Below are 18,548 nucleotides of genomic sequence, written 5' to 3'. Positions count from 1 at the left end.
CAAATTGATCAGTGTTCATTCAGGTCATAAATATATATGCACATAAACTTAACCATAGAAATACATGCTGTGATGAACCAAACTAACATCTTAGGATTAAAAGTGCAGATTTCTTAAAAACGTTACGTACTTCCTAACGACCTTTGATGTTCTGTATACTGAACACAAACTGGCCTTTGGTATTGATTTTTATATCATAGGGCCATCTTGATAAACTTATTCTATGGTTATAAAATCAAGCTAAAAGCTACCAGTAATTTTGTAGCAGCTTGGTAAATGCAATTTATTACGTACTTCCTAACATTTTTTAACCCAATCATGGAAGTGAACCTAAAAACTGGTATGTAGTAATGATCCATGTTGAAACTTGCCATTTTAAATCATCACTTTATGCAGAAGTAAATTGCTATTTAAGATGTTCTATCAGATGCATTTCAAATTTCTGGAATAAGATTTTGTAAGCTTCACTATGACTGGGGGAAATTTTGCAAAATCTGAGATTTTACACATTTGAAGGTGCCAAGATATGCAGAAGGTCATAAGAAATGTACTGTTTCGAGGAATTGTTCTATTCTTATGTATAATGATATATATATATATATATATATATATATATATATATATATATATATATATATATATATATATATCAAACAAAAAATGCATTTTCAACCATTTTGGACAACATATGCAATCATACATGTAACCCATTTCTAAAAAATGAGCTATAAAAATGGAAAAAAAATAGCCTGTGTTTGGATAAAAACATGCTTTGTAAGCAACTATATCCATAGGACCCAAAGCAAAGTATACATTTTCTGAAAGCACAGACACATGGGCATTATATAACATTAAGATTGTTTATCTTATTAAAACTGGGTTCAATTTCTAAGCTTTCTCCTCATTTAGGACCACAGTGTACACAATACCATGCTACAAGCCGAAGGTCATGCCAATCATGTGACCGGAAGTGTGGCAAAATGGCCGACGTCGTCAATTTTTGGGAAAATCATGGAAATTCCTTCAAAAATCTTCTTCTCCAGAGCCACCAGTCAGAATGCTACCAAATTTGGGTTACAACATTAGGCCAGGGCCCAGATAAGCTACAGGTCCAGTGATTCTATCATTATTATTATTATTATTATTATACACACCTCCTGCAGGTACCAATCAGAAGGATCAATGGTGTGACTTGGTAGAAAGAACTGCTGACCAGCTGCTGCTTTGAACTGGCTTGCTTCTGACTGCAGTTGTGGAGTTTTGGGTACATACCTGCCAACAGCACCAATAATAGCACAACGGGAAAACTCATAACTTATATTATATTGCACAAAATTATCTGTTCCTCATGTTAAACCATGATCTTAGGCTTAGAAATCCCTCAACGTTTACAGAGAAATTCTAAAACACATACCGAATATCAATGCCTTAGTTTACTGTAACTTCATATCTTTGCACTTGAGCTGAAAAGTCTTCCGACATCAGAAGTTCAACATGATGATTCTTGCCGTGCTTTGTCGGTCAGTTTAACACATTGTTAGATCAAATACAATCTGTATACACAACATAAATTAAGGAGATAGTCAGACTTGTTTTACATTTTAATATGATGCAGATACAGATGTAAAGAGAGAAAAAAGAAAACATATTAGAGATAAGCAATTAAAATACAACTCACAGGTACTATAGTGGTGATACAGAAAGAGAAACTGAGTGGCAGGAGAGCGAAGAAGTTGTGTAATCGTCATTGTACTGCCTTGTCTGGAACTGATCCTTCATTGGGTGAGATGTAACAGAAACTTCATTGGGTGAGATGAATGCCATTGTCTGATGGTACTCTGGACCAATTTCCTTGCTTGAGGTGAACAGTATAATCAGAAGTACCACATTATATAGGAGTCTTGAGCGTTGATACACCGTTTATACTGTACGCATCCAAAAATGCTTCCCAAGATAGAATATCTATTCTTCACCTCCTTACGTGCTCAAGTTTCCTGCCCAGTCCACCCAGATAATTGAGGTCTTCTTCTGAATGGGCATGGTGGCTAAAGGGAATGTCATCATCACGTACAGTATTGTATATACAATGGGGGTTCTGTGCCGCTTTTAACATTCTGAGTCTCATTCTTGAAAACCAAAAGATGGGGCCCGCACCACCCCCTCGGCCCTCAAACCGAAACCATTCTTAAAACAGGCTCTAGATTTAGTTTAACCATCTCTCTCTCTCTCTCTCTCTCGTTCTCTCTCGTTCTCTCTCGTTCTCTCTCGTTCTCTCTCTCTCTCTCTCTCTCTCTCTCTGTGTGTCACCAAAAGGAATTACGAGGACGTTGACCCCCTTGGCCTTTTTGGGACAACTACAGGCCTGCAGGATGGATTTCTGACTTCTGTTCTACAAGCCGCACTGCAGTGTGCCACCTTCCTCATGACAGACGGCACTGCACACAAAGGCCTGGAGGGCACTGCTGCCCCCTGGAAGGTGTGTGTGCAATGCATATGCCAAAAAGAAGTCCACGGAATTGATTTTGTCTATCTCAAGTGTTGTTGCGTTTCAGAGGGTCCACTGGACATCGATTTAAATGGCATTCGAGTTCACTATTTATTTGAACAGGGTGTTCTGTGATGGATTTATGTGCCATTACAGCACAGAATACGTTTAAGTTAGTCCACATGATGTTTGGGTTTCAACTACCTGGCTTTGGAAGGATCCACAGGGCTCAAGAAAGCCACCCCATCCACCGAATCAAAACATTGCAACACGTAGGCCAAGTGCTTTGTCACACTGCGTATGCATACTTTGTTCTTTTCCACACAGGATTGCAACTTGCAGGAGGGAGAACATACCAGCAGGAGGGAGAACATACCAGCAGCAGCCACAACCTAAGAGGGGCCAGCACAGAGATGCAAGGCAACACAGACATATACAAGCGGAGGATTGTGAAAGGTTAGCAACCACAATATTTGATGTGCCAGCACAGTCGTAAATGCAACAATGTTGCAAATACAAGGCAACACAGACATTTTCGAGATCAGATCCAAGATGCACACCAAGACCCCGTTTGAATTTGTGTGCCATAACCAAACTGTCATTTCAACCACAATAGCCTTCTTCACCACAATTCTTCCACATGCACCAACGATAACCACCCTGCCTGCTTCGGACATGCACCGGACTTTATTTCCGTTCAACACCACCAATCGAGCTCGCCTTTCTAGCCTTCTTCCACAGTACAAATTGCTATAACCCAATGATGACGCTTCGACTCCACAACCACACCAACCTTATACATCTCACCACTGCAAACCACCTTCCCACACTTTGGGACCATCACCTTGCCTTGCACATGGACACATTTGGTTTGCACTGCTTAAGCTCGTCAGTATAGAAGCCAGCACCGCCAACTGCTGTTACCCAAGCACGGCACCACTACAACCTAAGCCTTCACACCATTCCTTCACATTCTTCTATCAGCAGGGGCCGTCCTGCTGTCCAGCAAGCCATCCACACCATTCCTGGGTGTTCAAGCGACATATGGGGAGCACTACACATCGGTGCCATGTTGAGTCAGGAGAGAATGTGCATGACATGTTCGGAGGATGAGTGGAAGTGGTTCTAAACAAGCAGACTCGCAGAGAGGGTGATGTCACCCCAGAGCACATCTGGGCCAATGGGTGCACTGCCCTTGGAGGAAAAAATGGTAGCACATGACCCTCTCTCCCGGGAACCATACCTACAAGAGGCGAGGATTCACCCTTGACCCCTGCCAAACTCCACCTCTCCAGACCCCTTAAATAATGCAGCTGGTTGCTTGAAAGGAGCTGGTGTGGTGGTTGCTAGGTTTTTGCTTGATGGAGTGGTTGCCACAAGGTTTGTTGCTGCTTGCTGCTGAAGGGGAAGGAACGGAAAGGGATGCAGAGGAAGCGAGCGGACCAAACGCCATCCAGTCCAGGCGCAGTATTGAGTGAGAGGTGAAATTGACAACCACACACGATAGGCAGTTCTAATTCTTATACATTCTTTCTCTCTTTTTGCAACTCGTCTCCTGTGGGCACACAAAGAGCTGTCAAAGAGGGCAAAGCCCAAACAACTGTTCTTTTGAGAGTGACCAGACTCACACCCTGTCTTTCTTACTCTTAGCACCTGACACTGTACCCCACGAGCACCTCCATCATACACCCAGACACCACCTCTTCATTACCACCATCCTTACCTTCCCTGCACTTTGGACTGGCATGTTCCCACGTGTTCGTGTCAGGTAAGCCAGAGGCCACCAACGCATCAGCTTTGCTTCTCTCTCTTGCTCATCTATCCTTTCACAGAGTGATTCTGATGGCACCTGTCATGTTAATCTAAGTACGACTGTGTAAGATGAATAGCTCGGGTTAACGCTGCTCTTGGATCCTCGATTGCATGAATCGGTATCACTGTATGTCGTTTGCCATGCCACACAACTATGTATATCCCTGATGTATGAATATTCCCTGCGAATAAATCCCTCATCATCACTGTGCCACATGCATTTCTTCATGCTCCTTATGAATGAACCCTTGTAATTGTTTCGTTCAACCTGCTCATAGTGTCCTGTACTCCGATGGTCCAGCACATTCCATATTCTTGTTAGACGGGAAGTTTTAAACCCATGCAATTTGTTGTTTTTAGCCAGTGTGCTCTCACTATTTCACTCGGCAACAGTCCGAGTGCATGCTGAGGGCACGGACCTCAATTGATCGAGTCAGCTCTTCATGTAAACAGTGTCAGACAGGGAACCCTGTTAGAGTTGAAAAGATAATTGACGTTTGTGATTGCCGGGCTGTGGAGTTATCCGTGGCAAGTCTGCCTTTAGGCACAGGCATTTGGGAGGAACCCAAGTGCTTCCCCTCATGCTGGTGCCTGAATCCTGGTTCTGTGACTATAAATATATATATATATATATATATATATATATATATATATATATCTATATATATATATATATATATATATATATATATATATATATGTATATATTGTATATATTGTTACTGGCCGGGAGTCAGCTGCCAACCGACCGCTCTGAATGGAGCCGCAAGTCGAGTCGGCCCGACCGATCGCCCAGAATATAGATCACCGCCCGGATAACTCCGAGCGACGGGTCCTTGTACAAGAACCGAAATACGCCAATCGGCAGATCACGTGGGGTAGGGTCGATTGCCAATCTTCAATGTACCTAAATACCCACGTGATCCAACTACCGGGGTATTCCACCCTCGACGGAACTCGTACGGAACAAACCGCCGAGGCGAGCTTGACCGTGCGCGATTCCGAGCGGCGTAATCGCCGAGAACCGTCGGTCCAAATATCCCCCTATTACGGCAAACCAACGGCTTTCTAACTCCCAACACACGAAATGTTCAGTCAATGAGGGAATGGACGAAACGAGCAGGTTTACATTCACACAAGGACATTTATTATCATGAAACGCGTATGCAATTATATAAGGCAAAACACGTATGCAATTATACAAGCAACAAAAGCACGACAAAAGAACTACAACCGTCTATAAGCAATTATTAATGTACAGTCACTTACACAGTTTTACTTACAGGACTTGGCGCCACAACATTCATTCGAAAGAAAAGCAGGAAAAAGACCCCATCAATGGCAATGGGGTCAGACTGGACCTCTTGGGTCTTTATGGCGTGGGACTTGGCAGATCGAACAAGTCCCACGAGACCGTTGCAGGTTACCTGCACCCTCGTGGTGTCTGGCTTGGGCGGCTCGCGACGTCCAATCCCCACAGCAGGTTGCGTAGCCGCGGTCGAGCTCGGGCCTTCCGTGTGGCAGGCGAGCTTTCTCCGGCTCTCTCCACACGAACGCGCTTGGGCGACCCGCGATGCTCCTTCCCCACGGCAGCTAGCTTAGCCGCGGTCGAGCTCGGGCCATCTGTGTAGCAGGCAAGCTCTCTCCGGCTCTCTCCACACAAACGCGTGGTTTGCGCGACACAGCAGGCAAGGCTGCGCCTCCAGCTCGCGTCTCCTTCACGACGCCCGGACTTCCACGCAGCTCCTTGGCTTCTGGGTTCCTCCGGACTCCCCCAACTGCCAAAGCAAAAAGCTTACTCCTCCCACGGGACTCAGAACACGAACTCTGCCACGGGACTCAGAATGGGACTCTTCACGAACTCTGCCATGGGATTCCCACGAACTCAGCCCTACCACGGGACTCCTACGGGACTCTTTTCACGGGACTCCCACGAACTCAGCCCTACCACAGGACTCCCCCAACTCTTTTCACGGGACTCCCACGAACTCTTTTCATGGGACTTCCACACGAACTCTGCCACGGGACTCTGCACGAACTCTTTTCACGGGACTTCCACACGAACTCTGCCACTGGACTCCCACACGAACAAAGAAAGGATGTCCTCTTTATCCTTTGCACCCCCTCCCCCGCACCCGGCATAACTCATGCCCTCGTGATCCACCCCCGCTCAACCACGGGTGGGAGGGAGTTGTTGACATCACCGCATGGTTCTTCTTCCTCTTCGCAGAAGAGGGGGAGGGACGTCTCCATTGTTCGCTCCCTAACTATTAAATCGATCCACAGCGCATCTAATCGATCTCTGAACATTTAAACAATGAAAGGTGAGCTATCTAGGGAACATGCACTTATCGACATAGCTGACTAAGGGAACCTGTATGTTGTGTGCAATTGAATTCCAAATTCGTAACAATATATACATATCTAAAATAAAAAAGAATATACCGTAGATACAGTATTTGTGAATGAGTGACGAAAACTTCAAAATTGATAACTTGGCATTTTACATCACAATAACTTTTCAGTTGTGGTTCAGAAAGATAAAATATGATTCCAGGGTGTCCCAGAAAACATATAACTTTGTGGAACATTCAACACTTTTAATTGCCCACCAAAGCTGGTCTGAGATGGGCATTTCCACCCAAAGGCGTAATGCAAATGAGCCATATTAGTGGTCACAAATCTATGTTCCAGCTACTCCATGAGCCCAGCTTGTGACGAAGCGGTTGTCCTGAAACAACTTGCCTTTACCTCATGGAAAGCAAACCCAACTGAGGGTACTCTCAGTTCCTTACATAAAGCTCGGAACAAGATGGTATCTACCCTCAGGACAGCCAGAAAACAACATCTTTCTCAGCTCTATTCTGAACTCTCAAACCTCTCTCTCCTCCAAATCCTGGTGGCGTCTCATCAAATCTGTTTCTGGTGTATGTTCCCCCTCCATCCCCTCCCTTACCTCAATTGGCCGCACTGCTGATACCGCACGTGAAAAGGCTGAATGCCTAAACTCGGTGTTTGCATTGAAATCTTGTGGCAGAAACCCATCACTTTCTCTCCCCACCTTACCCAGTCACACTCCACTGTCCCTGGACTCTGTGTCCTTTTCTTCTGACAAAGTGGAGAGCTTGCTGTCAAACCTCGACTCAGATTCTGCAACCGGTCCGGACGGCATCAGCCCACGTGTCCTAAAAACCTACTCCTCTGCTCTTGCTCACCCTCTCTGTTCTATTCACCCTCTCATTTGCTCAAGGTCATCTGCCCTCTGATTGGAAATTAGCAAAAATTACTGCCCTGCAGAAAAAGGTACAAAAACAGATCCCTGCAACGACAGACCAATCGGCCTTCTCCCTATCATCAGCAAGGTGATGGAATCCATCATCGTTTCAGACATTAAATCCTTCCTCTTCAACAATGGCTTGATTTCCGATCATCAATTTGGTTTCAGACTAGGTTACTCTACCCTGGATATGCTGCTTTTGCTCTCACAACAATGGATGGAGATCCTCAATGCCGGACATGAAATCAGAGCCAAATCCGTAGACATATCGTGTGCCTTTGACATGGTCTGCACCCTGTCCTGCTCACCAAACTCTCTTCCCATGGTATCCAAGGCCATCTCCACTCATGGCTTGCAGCCTTCCTCTCCTATTGCACCCAACGTGTGGCCCTAAATGGAGTTCTTTCATCCCCTCTTCCTGTCCAGGCTGGAGTTCCTCAAGGTAGCGTTCTGGGCCCTGTTCCTTTTCTGGTTTTCATTAATGATCTCTCTGACTCTCTGGAAAATCCTCTATCTCTTTCGTAATGACTCCATCCTCTGCTGTACCATCTGACATCCCTCAGAACGGCAAGCAGCAGCTTCTTGGCTCTCTGTAGATCTGGGTAAAATCACAAACTGGTCCAACACGAAGAACATGTCTTTCAATCCGGACAAATCTCACACTCTCACTATATCTCTCCGAAAGGATTTTTTGGACCCCCCCCCCCCACTCATCTACTTTCTCAAGAATCCTATGGAAGAAGTCCTTTCATTCAAACTTCTGGGTCTCAATATCTGCAATGATTTTTCCTGGGAAAGCCACATTTCCAACCTGGCCTCTAAAGCCAGTCTCCGACTGGGAATCCTCCGTTTTACAAAGTCCTTCCTCTGCCCACCTGAGCTCCTGACCACATACAAAGCTTTCATCCACAGCCTGATGGAGTACTGTTCTCCACTTTGTTTGCTGGTTTCAATGCTGGTGCTCTTGCCTCTCACTTTTATTGGCTTCACACTGTGAAAACCAAGGCATTTCGGATCATTGGCATCTCCCGTGATGAGGCTGAGTTTTTGGGCCTCTCACTCTCTCACCGCAGGCAAGTCGGTGGTCTTTCTGTGTTCTACCGTCTCCTCTCCAGTCTCACACCCACCCCCCCCCCGCTCTGTCTGCGATTTGTCCCCACCATATTTCCGCAGGGCATTCAAGGTCCTCCAACAACCCCTCCCAAAATCTCCCAAACTACCAAAATCACTAATCACTGCTCACCTCCACTCATTTGCTCATATTATCCTGTCTGTGGAACCAAATTCCACATTCTGTTTAATCTAATTCTTCCCTCCAAGTCTTCAAGTAAGCTGTTCACCATCATCTCAGATCATCCCCAATCCAAAACCATAATATTTTATACCCCCATCAACCGCTTTCCCCGAACCTCTGGTCCACCGTCATTCAAATTTCCAATTTTTCCTTCCTGAGAGTTTTCTTCTGTATCCATATTGTTTACCCAATGTGCTCTGCACTACCCCTCATTACTCCACATACCCCTTATTTGTCCAAGTTTTCTGTATTTTGTTCTTTCATCCTGCTGTTGGTGTCCACCCTCCCCCCCCCCCTTTTTCCACTGTTCCTTTTGTTTTGATGCATCTGATGGGTTTTATGTTCCTGCCATTACACAAGCTTTGACCTTGTATATAAAAAAATGAGGGGTGGGGGAGGAGAAACAGACACCGTGTGCCACTGCCTTCCATCTTCACCCCCATCGCATGGAAGCCATGTCATATTTCTGTTGCTAAGCAACATCAAAACTTTGTTTCAATGTAAGAAATGAAGCCACCTCACTCAATAATCCCCAACAAGACACGATAATCATCCTTCGAGTACGCTCCAATCAAAAGTTAAGTCCTCAAAGCCTGCTCTTCTGCTCTTGCTCACTCTCTCTCTGTTCTATTCACCCTCTCATTTGCCCAAGGTCATCTGCCATCTGCTTGGAAATCTGCTAACATCACTGCCCTGCATAAAAAAGGTCCAAAAACAGATCCCTATAACTACAGACCAATCAGCCTTCTCCCAATCATCAGCAAGGTGATGGAATCCATCATCGCTTCAGATATGAAATCCTTCCTCTTCTCCAATGGCTTGATTTCCAATCATCAATTTGGTTTCAGACCCGGTCACTCTACCCTGGATATGCTGCTTCTGCTCTCCCATCAATGGATGGAGGTCCTCAATGCCAGACAGGAAATCCGAGCCGTATCCCTGGACATATCACGTGCTTTTGACACAGTCTGGCACCCTGCCCTACTCACCAAAGTCTCTTCCCATGGTATCCAAGGCCATCTCCACTCATGGCTCGCAGACTTCCTCTCCTGTCGCAGTCAACGTGTGGCCCTAAATGGAGTTCTTTCATCCCCTCTTCCTGTGCAGGCTGGAGTTCCTCAAGGTAACGTTCTGGGCCCTGTTCTTTTTCTGGTTTTCATCAATGATCTCTCGGACTCTCTGGAAAATCCTCTATTTCTCTTTGCCGACGACTCCACCCTCTGCCGTACCATCTGTCATCCCTCAGACCGGCAAGCAGCAGCTTCTTCGCTCACTGCAGATCTGGATAAAATCACAAACTGGTCCAACACGTGGAACATGTCTTTCAATCCAGACAAATCTCACACTCTCACTATGTCTCTTCGAAAGGACCGTTTACAAAACCCCCCATCCACTTTCTCAACAATCCTCTGGAAGAAGTCTTTTCTTTCAAGCTTCTAGGTCTCACTATCTGCCATGACCTTTCCTGGGAAAGTCACATTTCCAACCTCGCCTCAAAAGCCAGTCGCCGACTGGGAATCCTCCGTCGTGCTAAGTCCTTCCTCGGCCCTCTTGAGCTCCTGACCACTTACAAAGCTTTTGTCCGTAGCCTGATGGAGTACTGCTCTCCCCTCTGGGCTGGTGCTCCTGCCTCCCACCTTTCTCGGCTTCACGCTGTCGAAACCAGGGCATTTAAGATCATCGGCATCTCCCGCAATGAAGCTGAGTCTTTGGGCCTCTCACTCAATCACCGCAGGTTGGTCGGTGGTCTTTCTGTCTTCTACCGACTCCTCTCCAGCCTTGCCCCCCTGCTCTCTCTGCGATTTGTCCCCACCACATTTCCACAGGGCGCTCAAGGTCCGCCAACAACCCCCTTCTGGTAAAACTACCAAAATCACGAATCACTGCTCATCTTCACTCTTTCATTCCTCTTTTTTCCCGCCTTTGGAATAAACTTCCTCACTCTATTCTTTCCCATTCTTCCCTCCAGGCTTTCAAAACAGCTGTTCACCAGCACCTCTTATCTTCCCCCATCCAAATCCTCGATCTTTTCTACCCCCGATAATCCACCCAAGCCCACTTCCTTTATTTCTCCTGCTTTCCTTCCTGAAAGTCCCTGAAATGTCCATCTTCTCTTCGCCATGTTCCCCGTCCCATCCCCATCCCTCTCCCTTCCACAGTTCACCTAATGTGTCTGTTCCCCACTGTTTTGTCCCTTCCACTCCCGCCCCTCTTGTCTCATGCCTCCTTGCTGTGAGTTGTGTGTTAGCTCTCATACGAGCCTCGACCAAGGTATACAAAAAAAAAAAAAAAAGTTAAGTCCATTTTTCTATTTCACCCATATCGGGCGACAGCCATCTTGGATTTAAGCAAATTATGAGAGTTGCCCAAAGATGTCAAGCTGGCATCTTATTCTGCATCTCGGACCCCTCCGGTTTATGAATTCATCAAAAAACCTGACAGTACCAACAATTTCTGGGTTCAGGATTTGGCGACTGGACTATAAGTAAAAAGCATCCCAAAATGCAAAACTCATCCACGTCCACTTTGTACTCAAACTAAACTTGATTAAAACACCAGCTTTAAAAAAAAAAAAAAAAAGGAAAATATATGAATAAATTTTCTCCATATTCTCTGTAAAATAAAGGTTTGTTGAAAATATGATGAGAAAATACCACTGGCATGAAAATTGTTACAAACTGTCTGGGTTGAAATTTGATGGTTGATTGCTCTCTGCAGGTCATTCGGGAGAGATCCATGATGTTTGAAAGGAGGTTCCGTCAGTCTCACCGTACATTGTCAATGTCCGAGAAATGACACTGATGAACATTATACTGGACACCATAGGTAGTTTGAGTCACCCGATCCCCCTTGAACCATCCCGATTTGCCAAATCGTTTGGTAATTAAAACAAAACGCCAAGGTACTCCGATACGATAATTATTTAATTTTTTAAGTAATTCTTCACCATCGAGAGATCGGGCCAAAAACTATATAGTACTGTATAGCATGATATTTCAAAAATGTATTGGGCCCGATATGTTCTCGTGGATCAGGCATTGCATGGTGGAGGTATGTGGTCTATCAGTGCCATTGTAGTTGTTTTATTACTTGTGAGGAGTAATTATATACAATGCCCAAAATATGAAAAGTCCATCTGTGAATGGTGTGGACAACACAGTCAAATATGTCTAAAGGGTCTGAAAGTGTGTAAGTTAAGGTCTAAAGTGTCTGAATTGTCTTTGGGGGTCTAAAATGTCACACACACACACACACACACACACACACACACACACACACACACACACACACACACACACACACACACACACGCCAGCCGGCCAGCACCATGGTCAAATTACCAATTCCTGCCCAAACCAGCAGAGGGCATGGCATAAACATCACAACCATGCCCTCAATCAATGATGATGCTACCCTGCAGCCATGTCCTGAATACGAAGGATGAAGAAGATTGATAATAATTATGTACCATTATCATGAATTATATATCATTATTATTATTATCATTATCATTGAAGGTATCAGCCGACATCAGATGTCTGTTCATCTTTAACGTGCACACTGTATTCCCAGCTCAGCCAATCGGAATACATCCCAATCACACCGTGCATTTACTCACTGTTGTTCCGAACACATTTAAGCTTCACGGTGTGAACCTACAACAAACAACTTAATTTGTGTGTCATCAAATTTTCAACAAAGTTTTACCATGAGAATATGGAGAAGATAAATTCAAAATTTAGTTAAAATGTCAAAGTTACTGTTTAGTATATGGAAGAATAAGAAGAAGTCCGAATACCAAGCGGACAGGCTTTGCATTTTCATATGCTTTCTTGTTTTGGTTTCAATGCTTCAATCAGACCTTGCCCTCATCAACCTCGGTGTTTTATTTATTTATTTATTCTTCGTGACATAATGTTCATGTACTTGCATCACGTGCAAGACAAAAACATTCGCAGACAGCATTGTGCTTTTACGGAAATGAGAAGGACATTCGTAGACACAACTCAACTACGCATGTTACAAGGGATTTACACCCAGGTTCCCTACATCATCAGCCAGAGGTTCAGATTGGAACATGCACTAACAGTTAAAATCACCCAAATACCCTATGTGTTCGTGTTCGATTAATGGAAATCTTTCATGTCATAAACTTGCCATGAATAACCTTCCATTTATCTGTGAAAAGGCTCTGGTCTGACATGGCACAAGAGATTCTTCTGTTACTGCTTCTACTACTCAGAGCTCGGTGTTATGGTGATGCCAATTTTATGGCGCTTTGACACAATTCCAATTTCCATGCCCTCATCAACAACCTCAAATTCGCATTGTGAAATTCCTCTGTGGCCTGGTAGTAGATAGTGATGTCAACAGGGGCATCACTGTCGAAAGTGAACTCCACATTATAGTGCACTCGAGTCACGGGAACTACTTCTCCAACTTCGGCCTTCACCTCCTCATTGCATCTGAAATGCACACAGACAAATAAATCGCCAATAATTACCTTCAGCTTATGGCAAATTGATTTCTCATCTTCAGAATGATGATGTCCGAGGACAATGAGGGTTTCACAATGAAGATTAACACATTTTGGTGAACACCTGGATCACCGCATCATGTGACCTCTGATGTTTGTGGACAGGGAACTTGGAGGGAAACACCATATGCATCAGCCCAATGTGTCATTTCCTCGTGATGAGATGATGACAGAACATCTAAAATGAAGCAGCATACAGCCAAGCGGATCAGCTCACTTGACAAGGCGTAGGGAATCTTTGCGAATATTTACAAGGCTTCGCAAAGCTCGTACTGGCTCGTTGGGTAGTGGAGCAGGATAAGGCAACTGTGGGACAGGGAAGATAAGGACAGCAATGTATTGAAAAGGTCGGCATTGTATGAGTACAAATACATAAACAAGGAGCTGACACTCTAGGTCCCCCACCTTTTGGTTGGTATGAGGAATAGATCTGTGGAATATGAAAGCAAAATGTTCAACGTTTTTTGAAATTCGTGGACACAAGCCAGATGGTTGTCTGAGATGGCTGCCATGGCAACAGAATTCAGCCAATCACAGCCATAACATAATCAGGTTGAGATAATGTCATGTGGAATAGATATCTGCAAAATGAAAGCTAAATGTTCAACGGTTTTTGAAATATCATGTTCACAAAAGTACTTGGACAGATGATCGGTCAGTCAGATGGAGCTTATTTTTAAGTCCCAGTCTCGGACCTTGTCACATGGGGCAGGGGTCAAAAATGTACTGTATTAATCATCCTTTATTATGGTATAGTGCACTTTCAGGAGTTATAGATACGTTTCTAAAGGTTGCCTTAAAGTTCTGATCCCCTTCGCCATCGTGTTGACAAACCTTTATGTCTTTGCTCAAGTCAAGTTTACTGCTTGCTTCTCATTCACAATTATCACAAGTGGCATTGCTTTTATGAGGTTTCCATTGTAGTTATATAAAAAGGTGTCAGCAATGAAAAAATAAATGAAATGTCAGATTTAAAAAATTTACCGGAACAGGTTTTGACCCAAGGAAGTTGAGATCATGATTCTCACCGAAGAGGTAGCATTCCGGACAGCTTCCCTCAAATCTCTCGCCTCCCATGTAGAAATGGCTAGCAAAAAAGTTACCTAGCAGGGACGTCATATCAGGAGTTAAAGTTAAACACAATCATGAAAGTGACCGATGACGTACAAGCAAAACCAAGAGAACCTTCAGAAGAAAATATCAATGCTAAACTGGCCTGGTGTTGGCTTAGTGGTAAGGGTGGCTGGTCTTGGATCTTAGATCCTGAGTTTGAGCCCTGTTGACTATAGAATTAACACAAGGTGGGGTTGACTCAGCCTGTCATCCTTCCGAGGTTGGTGAAATGAGTACTGTTGGACTGGCAGAGGGGCACAGCATCAGTAGCACAGCTGTGCTCCCAAGAAATGAGAGCTTACCTGGCAGCCAAGCTACCATATGCAAGAACAGAATGTTAAACTGTCTGTTGAGAGGTGTGTGTGTGTGTGTGTGTGTGTGTGTGTGTGTGTGTGTGTGTGTGTGTGTGTGTGTGTGTGTGTGTGTATGTTTCAGGCACTGATATATATATATATATATATATATATATATATATATATATATATATATATATATATATATAAATATATATATATATATATTATATATATATATATATATATATATATATATATATATATATATATATATATATATATATACACACAAACACACACACACACACACACACACACACACACACACACACACACACACACACACACACACACACACACAATAGATATACAGGCAATATATATGAATATGTATGTATATACATATTTATATATATATATATATATATATATATATATATATATATATATATATATATCCTATATATATCTATATATTACTAAAACTCTCATCTTGTATGTATGTATGTATGTATGTATGTATGTATGTACAAGGTTGTTTGTATTGATCAAATAATCCTGAAGAGTACTTGACTGAATCGGGAATTGATTTTTTAATAATTTTTTTCGTTGCCCGATTTGAACGAAACTTTATATTGCGCGTGCGTCAATGTGAAAAAAAAACGGAGAAAAGAAAGTCAAAGAAATAATTGTGCGTAATCTTCCAAACACAATTTTATTTATTAATGAACACGGAAATGTCGTAAATGTATGTATGTATGTTCCCGAAATACAGCCAAAACGGCACACGACAGTGCAAAAATTTTTGACCCACCTTACTCACCATTCTCTTGTGGTGTGCACTATCAGGTTTCGTTCAAATCGGGCAACGAAAAAAATTATTTAAACAATCAATTACCGATTCAGTCAAGTACTCTTCGAGAGAATTTCATCAATGCAAACAACCTCAGCGGTATCGTTCACTGGAGCTATCTTTTTTTTTTTTCTTGAAATGATTTATTTTAAAATCGCAAACATTTAGTATAGACAAAGAACGATTTATTTTTAAGCATAAAATAAACATCGCCATTTTAATGGAATACTTCCGTTTTCATTAATAAATAAAATTGTGTTTAGAAGATTACGCACAATAATTTATTCGACTTTCTTTTCTCCGTTTTTTTTTCACATTGCGCGCAATATAAAGTTTCGTTCAAATCGGGCAACGAAAAAAATTATTAAAAAATCAATTCCCGATTCAGTCAAGTACTTTTCAGGAGAATTTGATCAATGCAAACAACCTCAGTGGTATAGTTCGCTGGAGCTATCTTTTTGTTGTTGTTGAAATGATTTTTTTTAATCAACCGTTGTCACAGCGGGAACCCAACGGGTTCACGGGTCATCTAGTGTATATATATATATATATATATATATATATATATATATATATATATATATTTATATATATATATATAGCCTATTTATATGGATATATATATATATATCCATATATATATATATATATCCATATAAAAATAGGCTATGTATATATACATATATATACATAGCCTATTTATATGGATATATATATATATATATATATATATATATATATATATATAGAGCCTATTTATATGGATATATATATATATATATATATATATATATAGATATATATATATATATATATATAGATATATATATATATATATATCCATATAAAAATAGGCTATGTATATATACATATATATGTATATATACATAGCTTATTTATATGGATATATATATATATATATATATATATATATATATATATATATATATATATATATATATATGTTGCGGATGGAAAGTCAATGCCCCCTTTCAAAATTTTCACCTTTTGTTGCCTTATAGTCTGGAATTAAACTGTATTAAGTCAGACTTTTCCACCTTAATTTACACATCGTAACCCACAACTTTCGAGTGAAAAACAAATTCTACAAATTTGAGAAAAACAATTAAAAATACAAAACGAGAATATATTGGTTGGATAAGTGTCCACCCCTTGATACAAACAATTGTAAATGAGCTGAGGTGAAACCAATCACCTTCAAAATCATGCACCAAGTTAAGTCGTCTCTGCCTGTGTAAAATTGAAGTAATTCTGATGATTTCAAAATAAAATCAGCTGTTCTTGTAGGTTTCCTCTGCTGGGTAGTGCATTTCACAGCAATGTCATCCACGAAAACCAATGAGTTTCAAAAGACCTCTGGGATAAAGTTGTGGAAAGGCACAGATCAGGGGATGGGTAAAAAAATATTTTAAAGGCCTTGATTATCCCTTGGAGCACCGTCAAGATAATCATGAAGAAGTGGAAGGCGTGTGGTATCGCCAAGACCCAGCTGAGGCCAGGCCGTCCCTCCAAACTGAATGACCAAGTAAAGGAGAGACTGATCAGAGAGGCCACCAAGACGCTAATGGCAACTTTGAAAGAGATACAGGTCTTTATGGCAAAGACTGGTCATTGTGTGTATATGACAACAATATCCCAAGCACTCCACAAGTCTGGCCTGCACGTTAGGGTGACAAGAAGGAAGCCCTTACTCAAAAAATCCCACCTTGAATCCCGTTTGAGGTATGCAAAAAAACACTCCAGAGATTCTGAATCCAGGTGGCAAAACGTTTTGTGGTCTGACAAAACCAAGATGGAACTTTTTGGCCTAAATGCAAAACGTTACAATTGGTGCAAACCCAGTACAACTCATCAGCCAAAGAAGACCATCCCCACTGTGAAGCATGGTGGTGGCAGCATCATGTTATGGTGATGTTTCTCATCAGCAGGGACTGGGGCAATTGTCAGGATAGAAGTGAAAATGGATGAAGCAAAATCCAGAAAATCCAAGAAGAAAACCTACTTCCCTCTGCAACAAAGCTGAAAATTGAACAGAAGTTCATCTTTCAGCATGAGAATGACCCGAAGCACACGGCCAAGGCAACAATGGAGTGGTTGAGGAACATGAAGGAAAATGTCCTTGAGTGGCCCAGTCAGAGCCCCGACCTAAATCCAATCAAAAATCTGTTGCACTACTTGAAGATTTCTGTCCATCAATGCTCCCCATGCAACTTGACTGAGCTTGAACAGTTTTGTCCAGAAGAATGGGCAAATATTGCCAAACTAGCGATACCTGTGCACATGCACGGGATAGCAGTACAACATAGCTGGAAGCAGACGACAGACCGTACACGGGAAATGACAAAAATACGCATTGTGCAAAATGCAAGTGGGACTATGGAACGCCAAGACTTCCCAAACATTGTCGGTATGTCCGCTAAGTGCCAGAGCAATTTCATAGGGATCGTGTGACGGCGAGCCGAGTTTTTAGTGTGCAAGCTTGGTATTATATTGCCAAATATCGACACACACATCTATATATATATATATATATATATATATATATATATATATATATATACATATATATATATACATCATAGACTCCAATAGAGAAGGACTGGAACCTCACGATCTCGGGGTTTGTAACTTGAGTCTGAAGGATTAACTTGAGTCCGGGGCTAAAATGACTTCTAGAAGGGCTAGAGACACGATCTCAGGATCCATATAAGGGTTTTTGAGGACAGCGAGTTCAATAGTGTCATTTTCAACACCACCCGAGGTCATCTTCAAGGTCAAAAGGTCATATTTCAAGGTCAAATTACTGAATTTTGGTATTTCTTGCCCGTTTTTGTGTATAACTCATAGAGGAAAACTTTTG

The 18,548-nt window shown here is 42.4% G+C and overlaps 1 protein-coding gene across 6 annotated transcripts in view; it reads right to left on the bottom strand.

The window, feature by feature from the left end:
* Positions 1–18,548, bottom strand: part of LOC147024217 (E3 ubiquitin ligase RNF157-like) — a 226,821-nt gene that overhangs the window by 105,828 nt on the left and 102,445 nt on the right. For all 6 annotated transcript variants that reach the window (XM_085883910.1, XM_085883908.1, XM_085883911.1 and 3 more), the window contains 4 exons: positions 14,390–14,508; positions 13,623–13,711; positions 13,185–13,334; positions 1,155–1,272 (listed from right to left, as the gene is read on the bottom strand). In XM_085883910.1, coding sequence (XP_085740036.1) covers positions 1,155–1,272; positions 13,185–13,334; positions 13,623–13,711; positions 14,390–14,482 — 450 coding nt within the window. In that variant the 5' untranslated portion in view covers positions 14,483–14,508. The remainder of the gene's footprint in view (positions 1–1,154; positions 1,273–13,184; positions 13,335–13,622; positions 13,712–14,389; positions 14,509–18,548) is intronic.

The sequence above is a fragment of the Eptatretus burgeri genome, chromosome 6, assembly GCF_056783735.1.
Source record: "Eptatretus burgeri isolate ZD-2024b chromosome 6, Ebu_testis_v1, whole genome shotgun sequence".
Lineage (NCBI taxonomy): Eukaryota > Metazoa > Chordata > Myxini > Myxiniformes > Myxinidae > Eptatretus > Eptatretus burgeri.
This window is presented reverse-complemented; position numbering and strand designations above follow the sequence as displayed.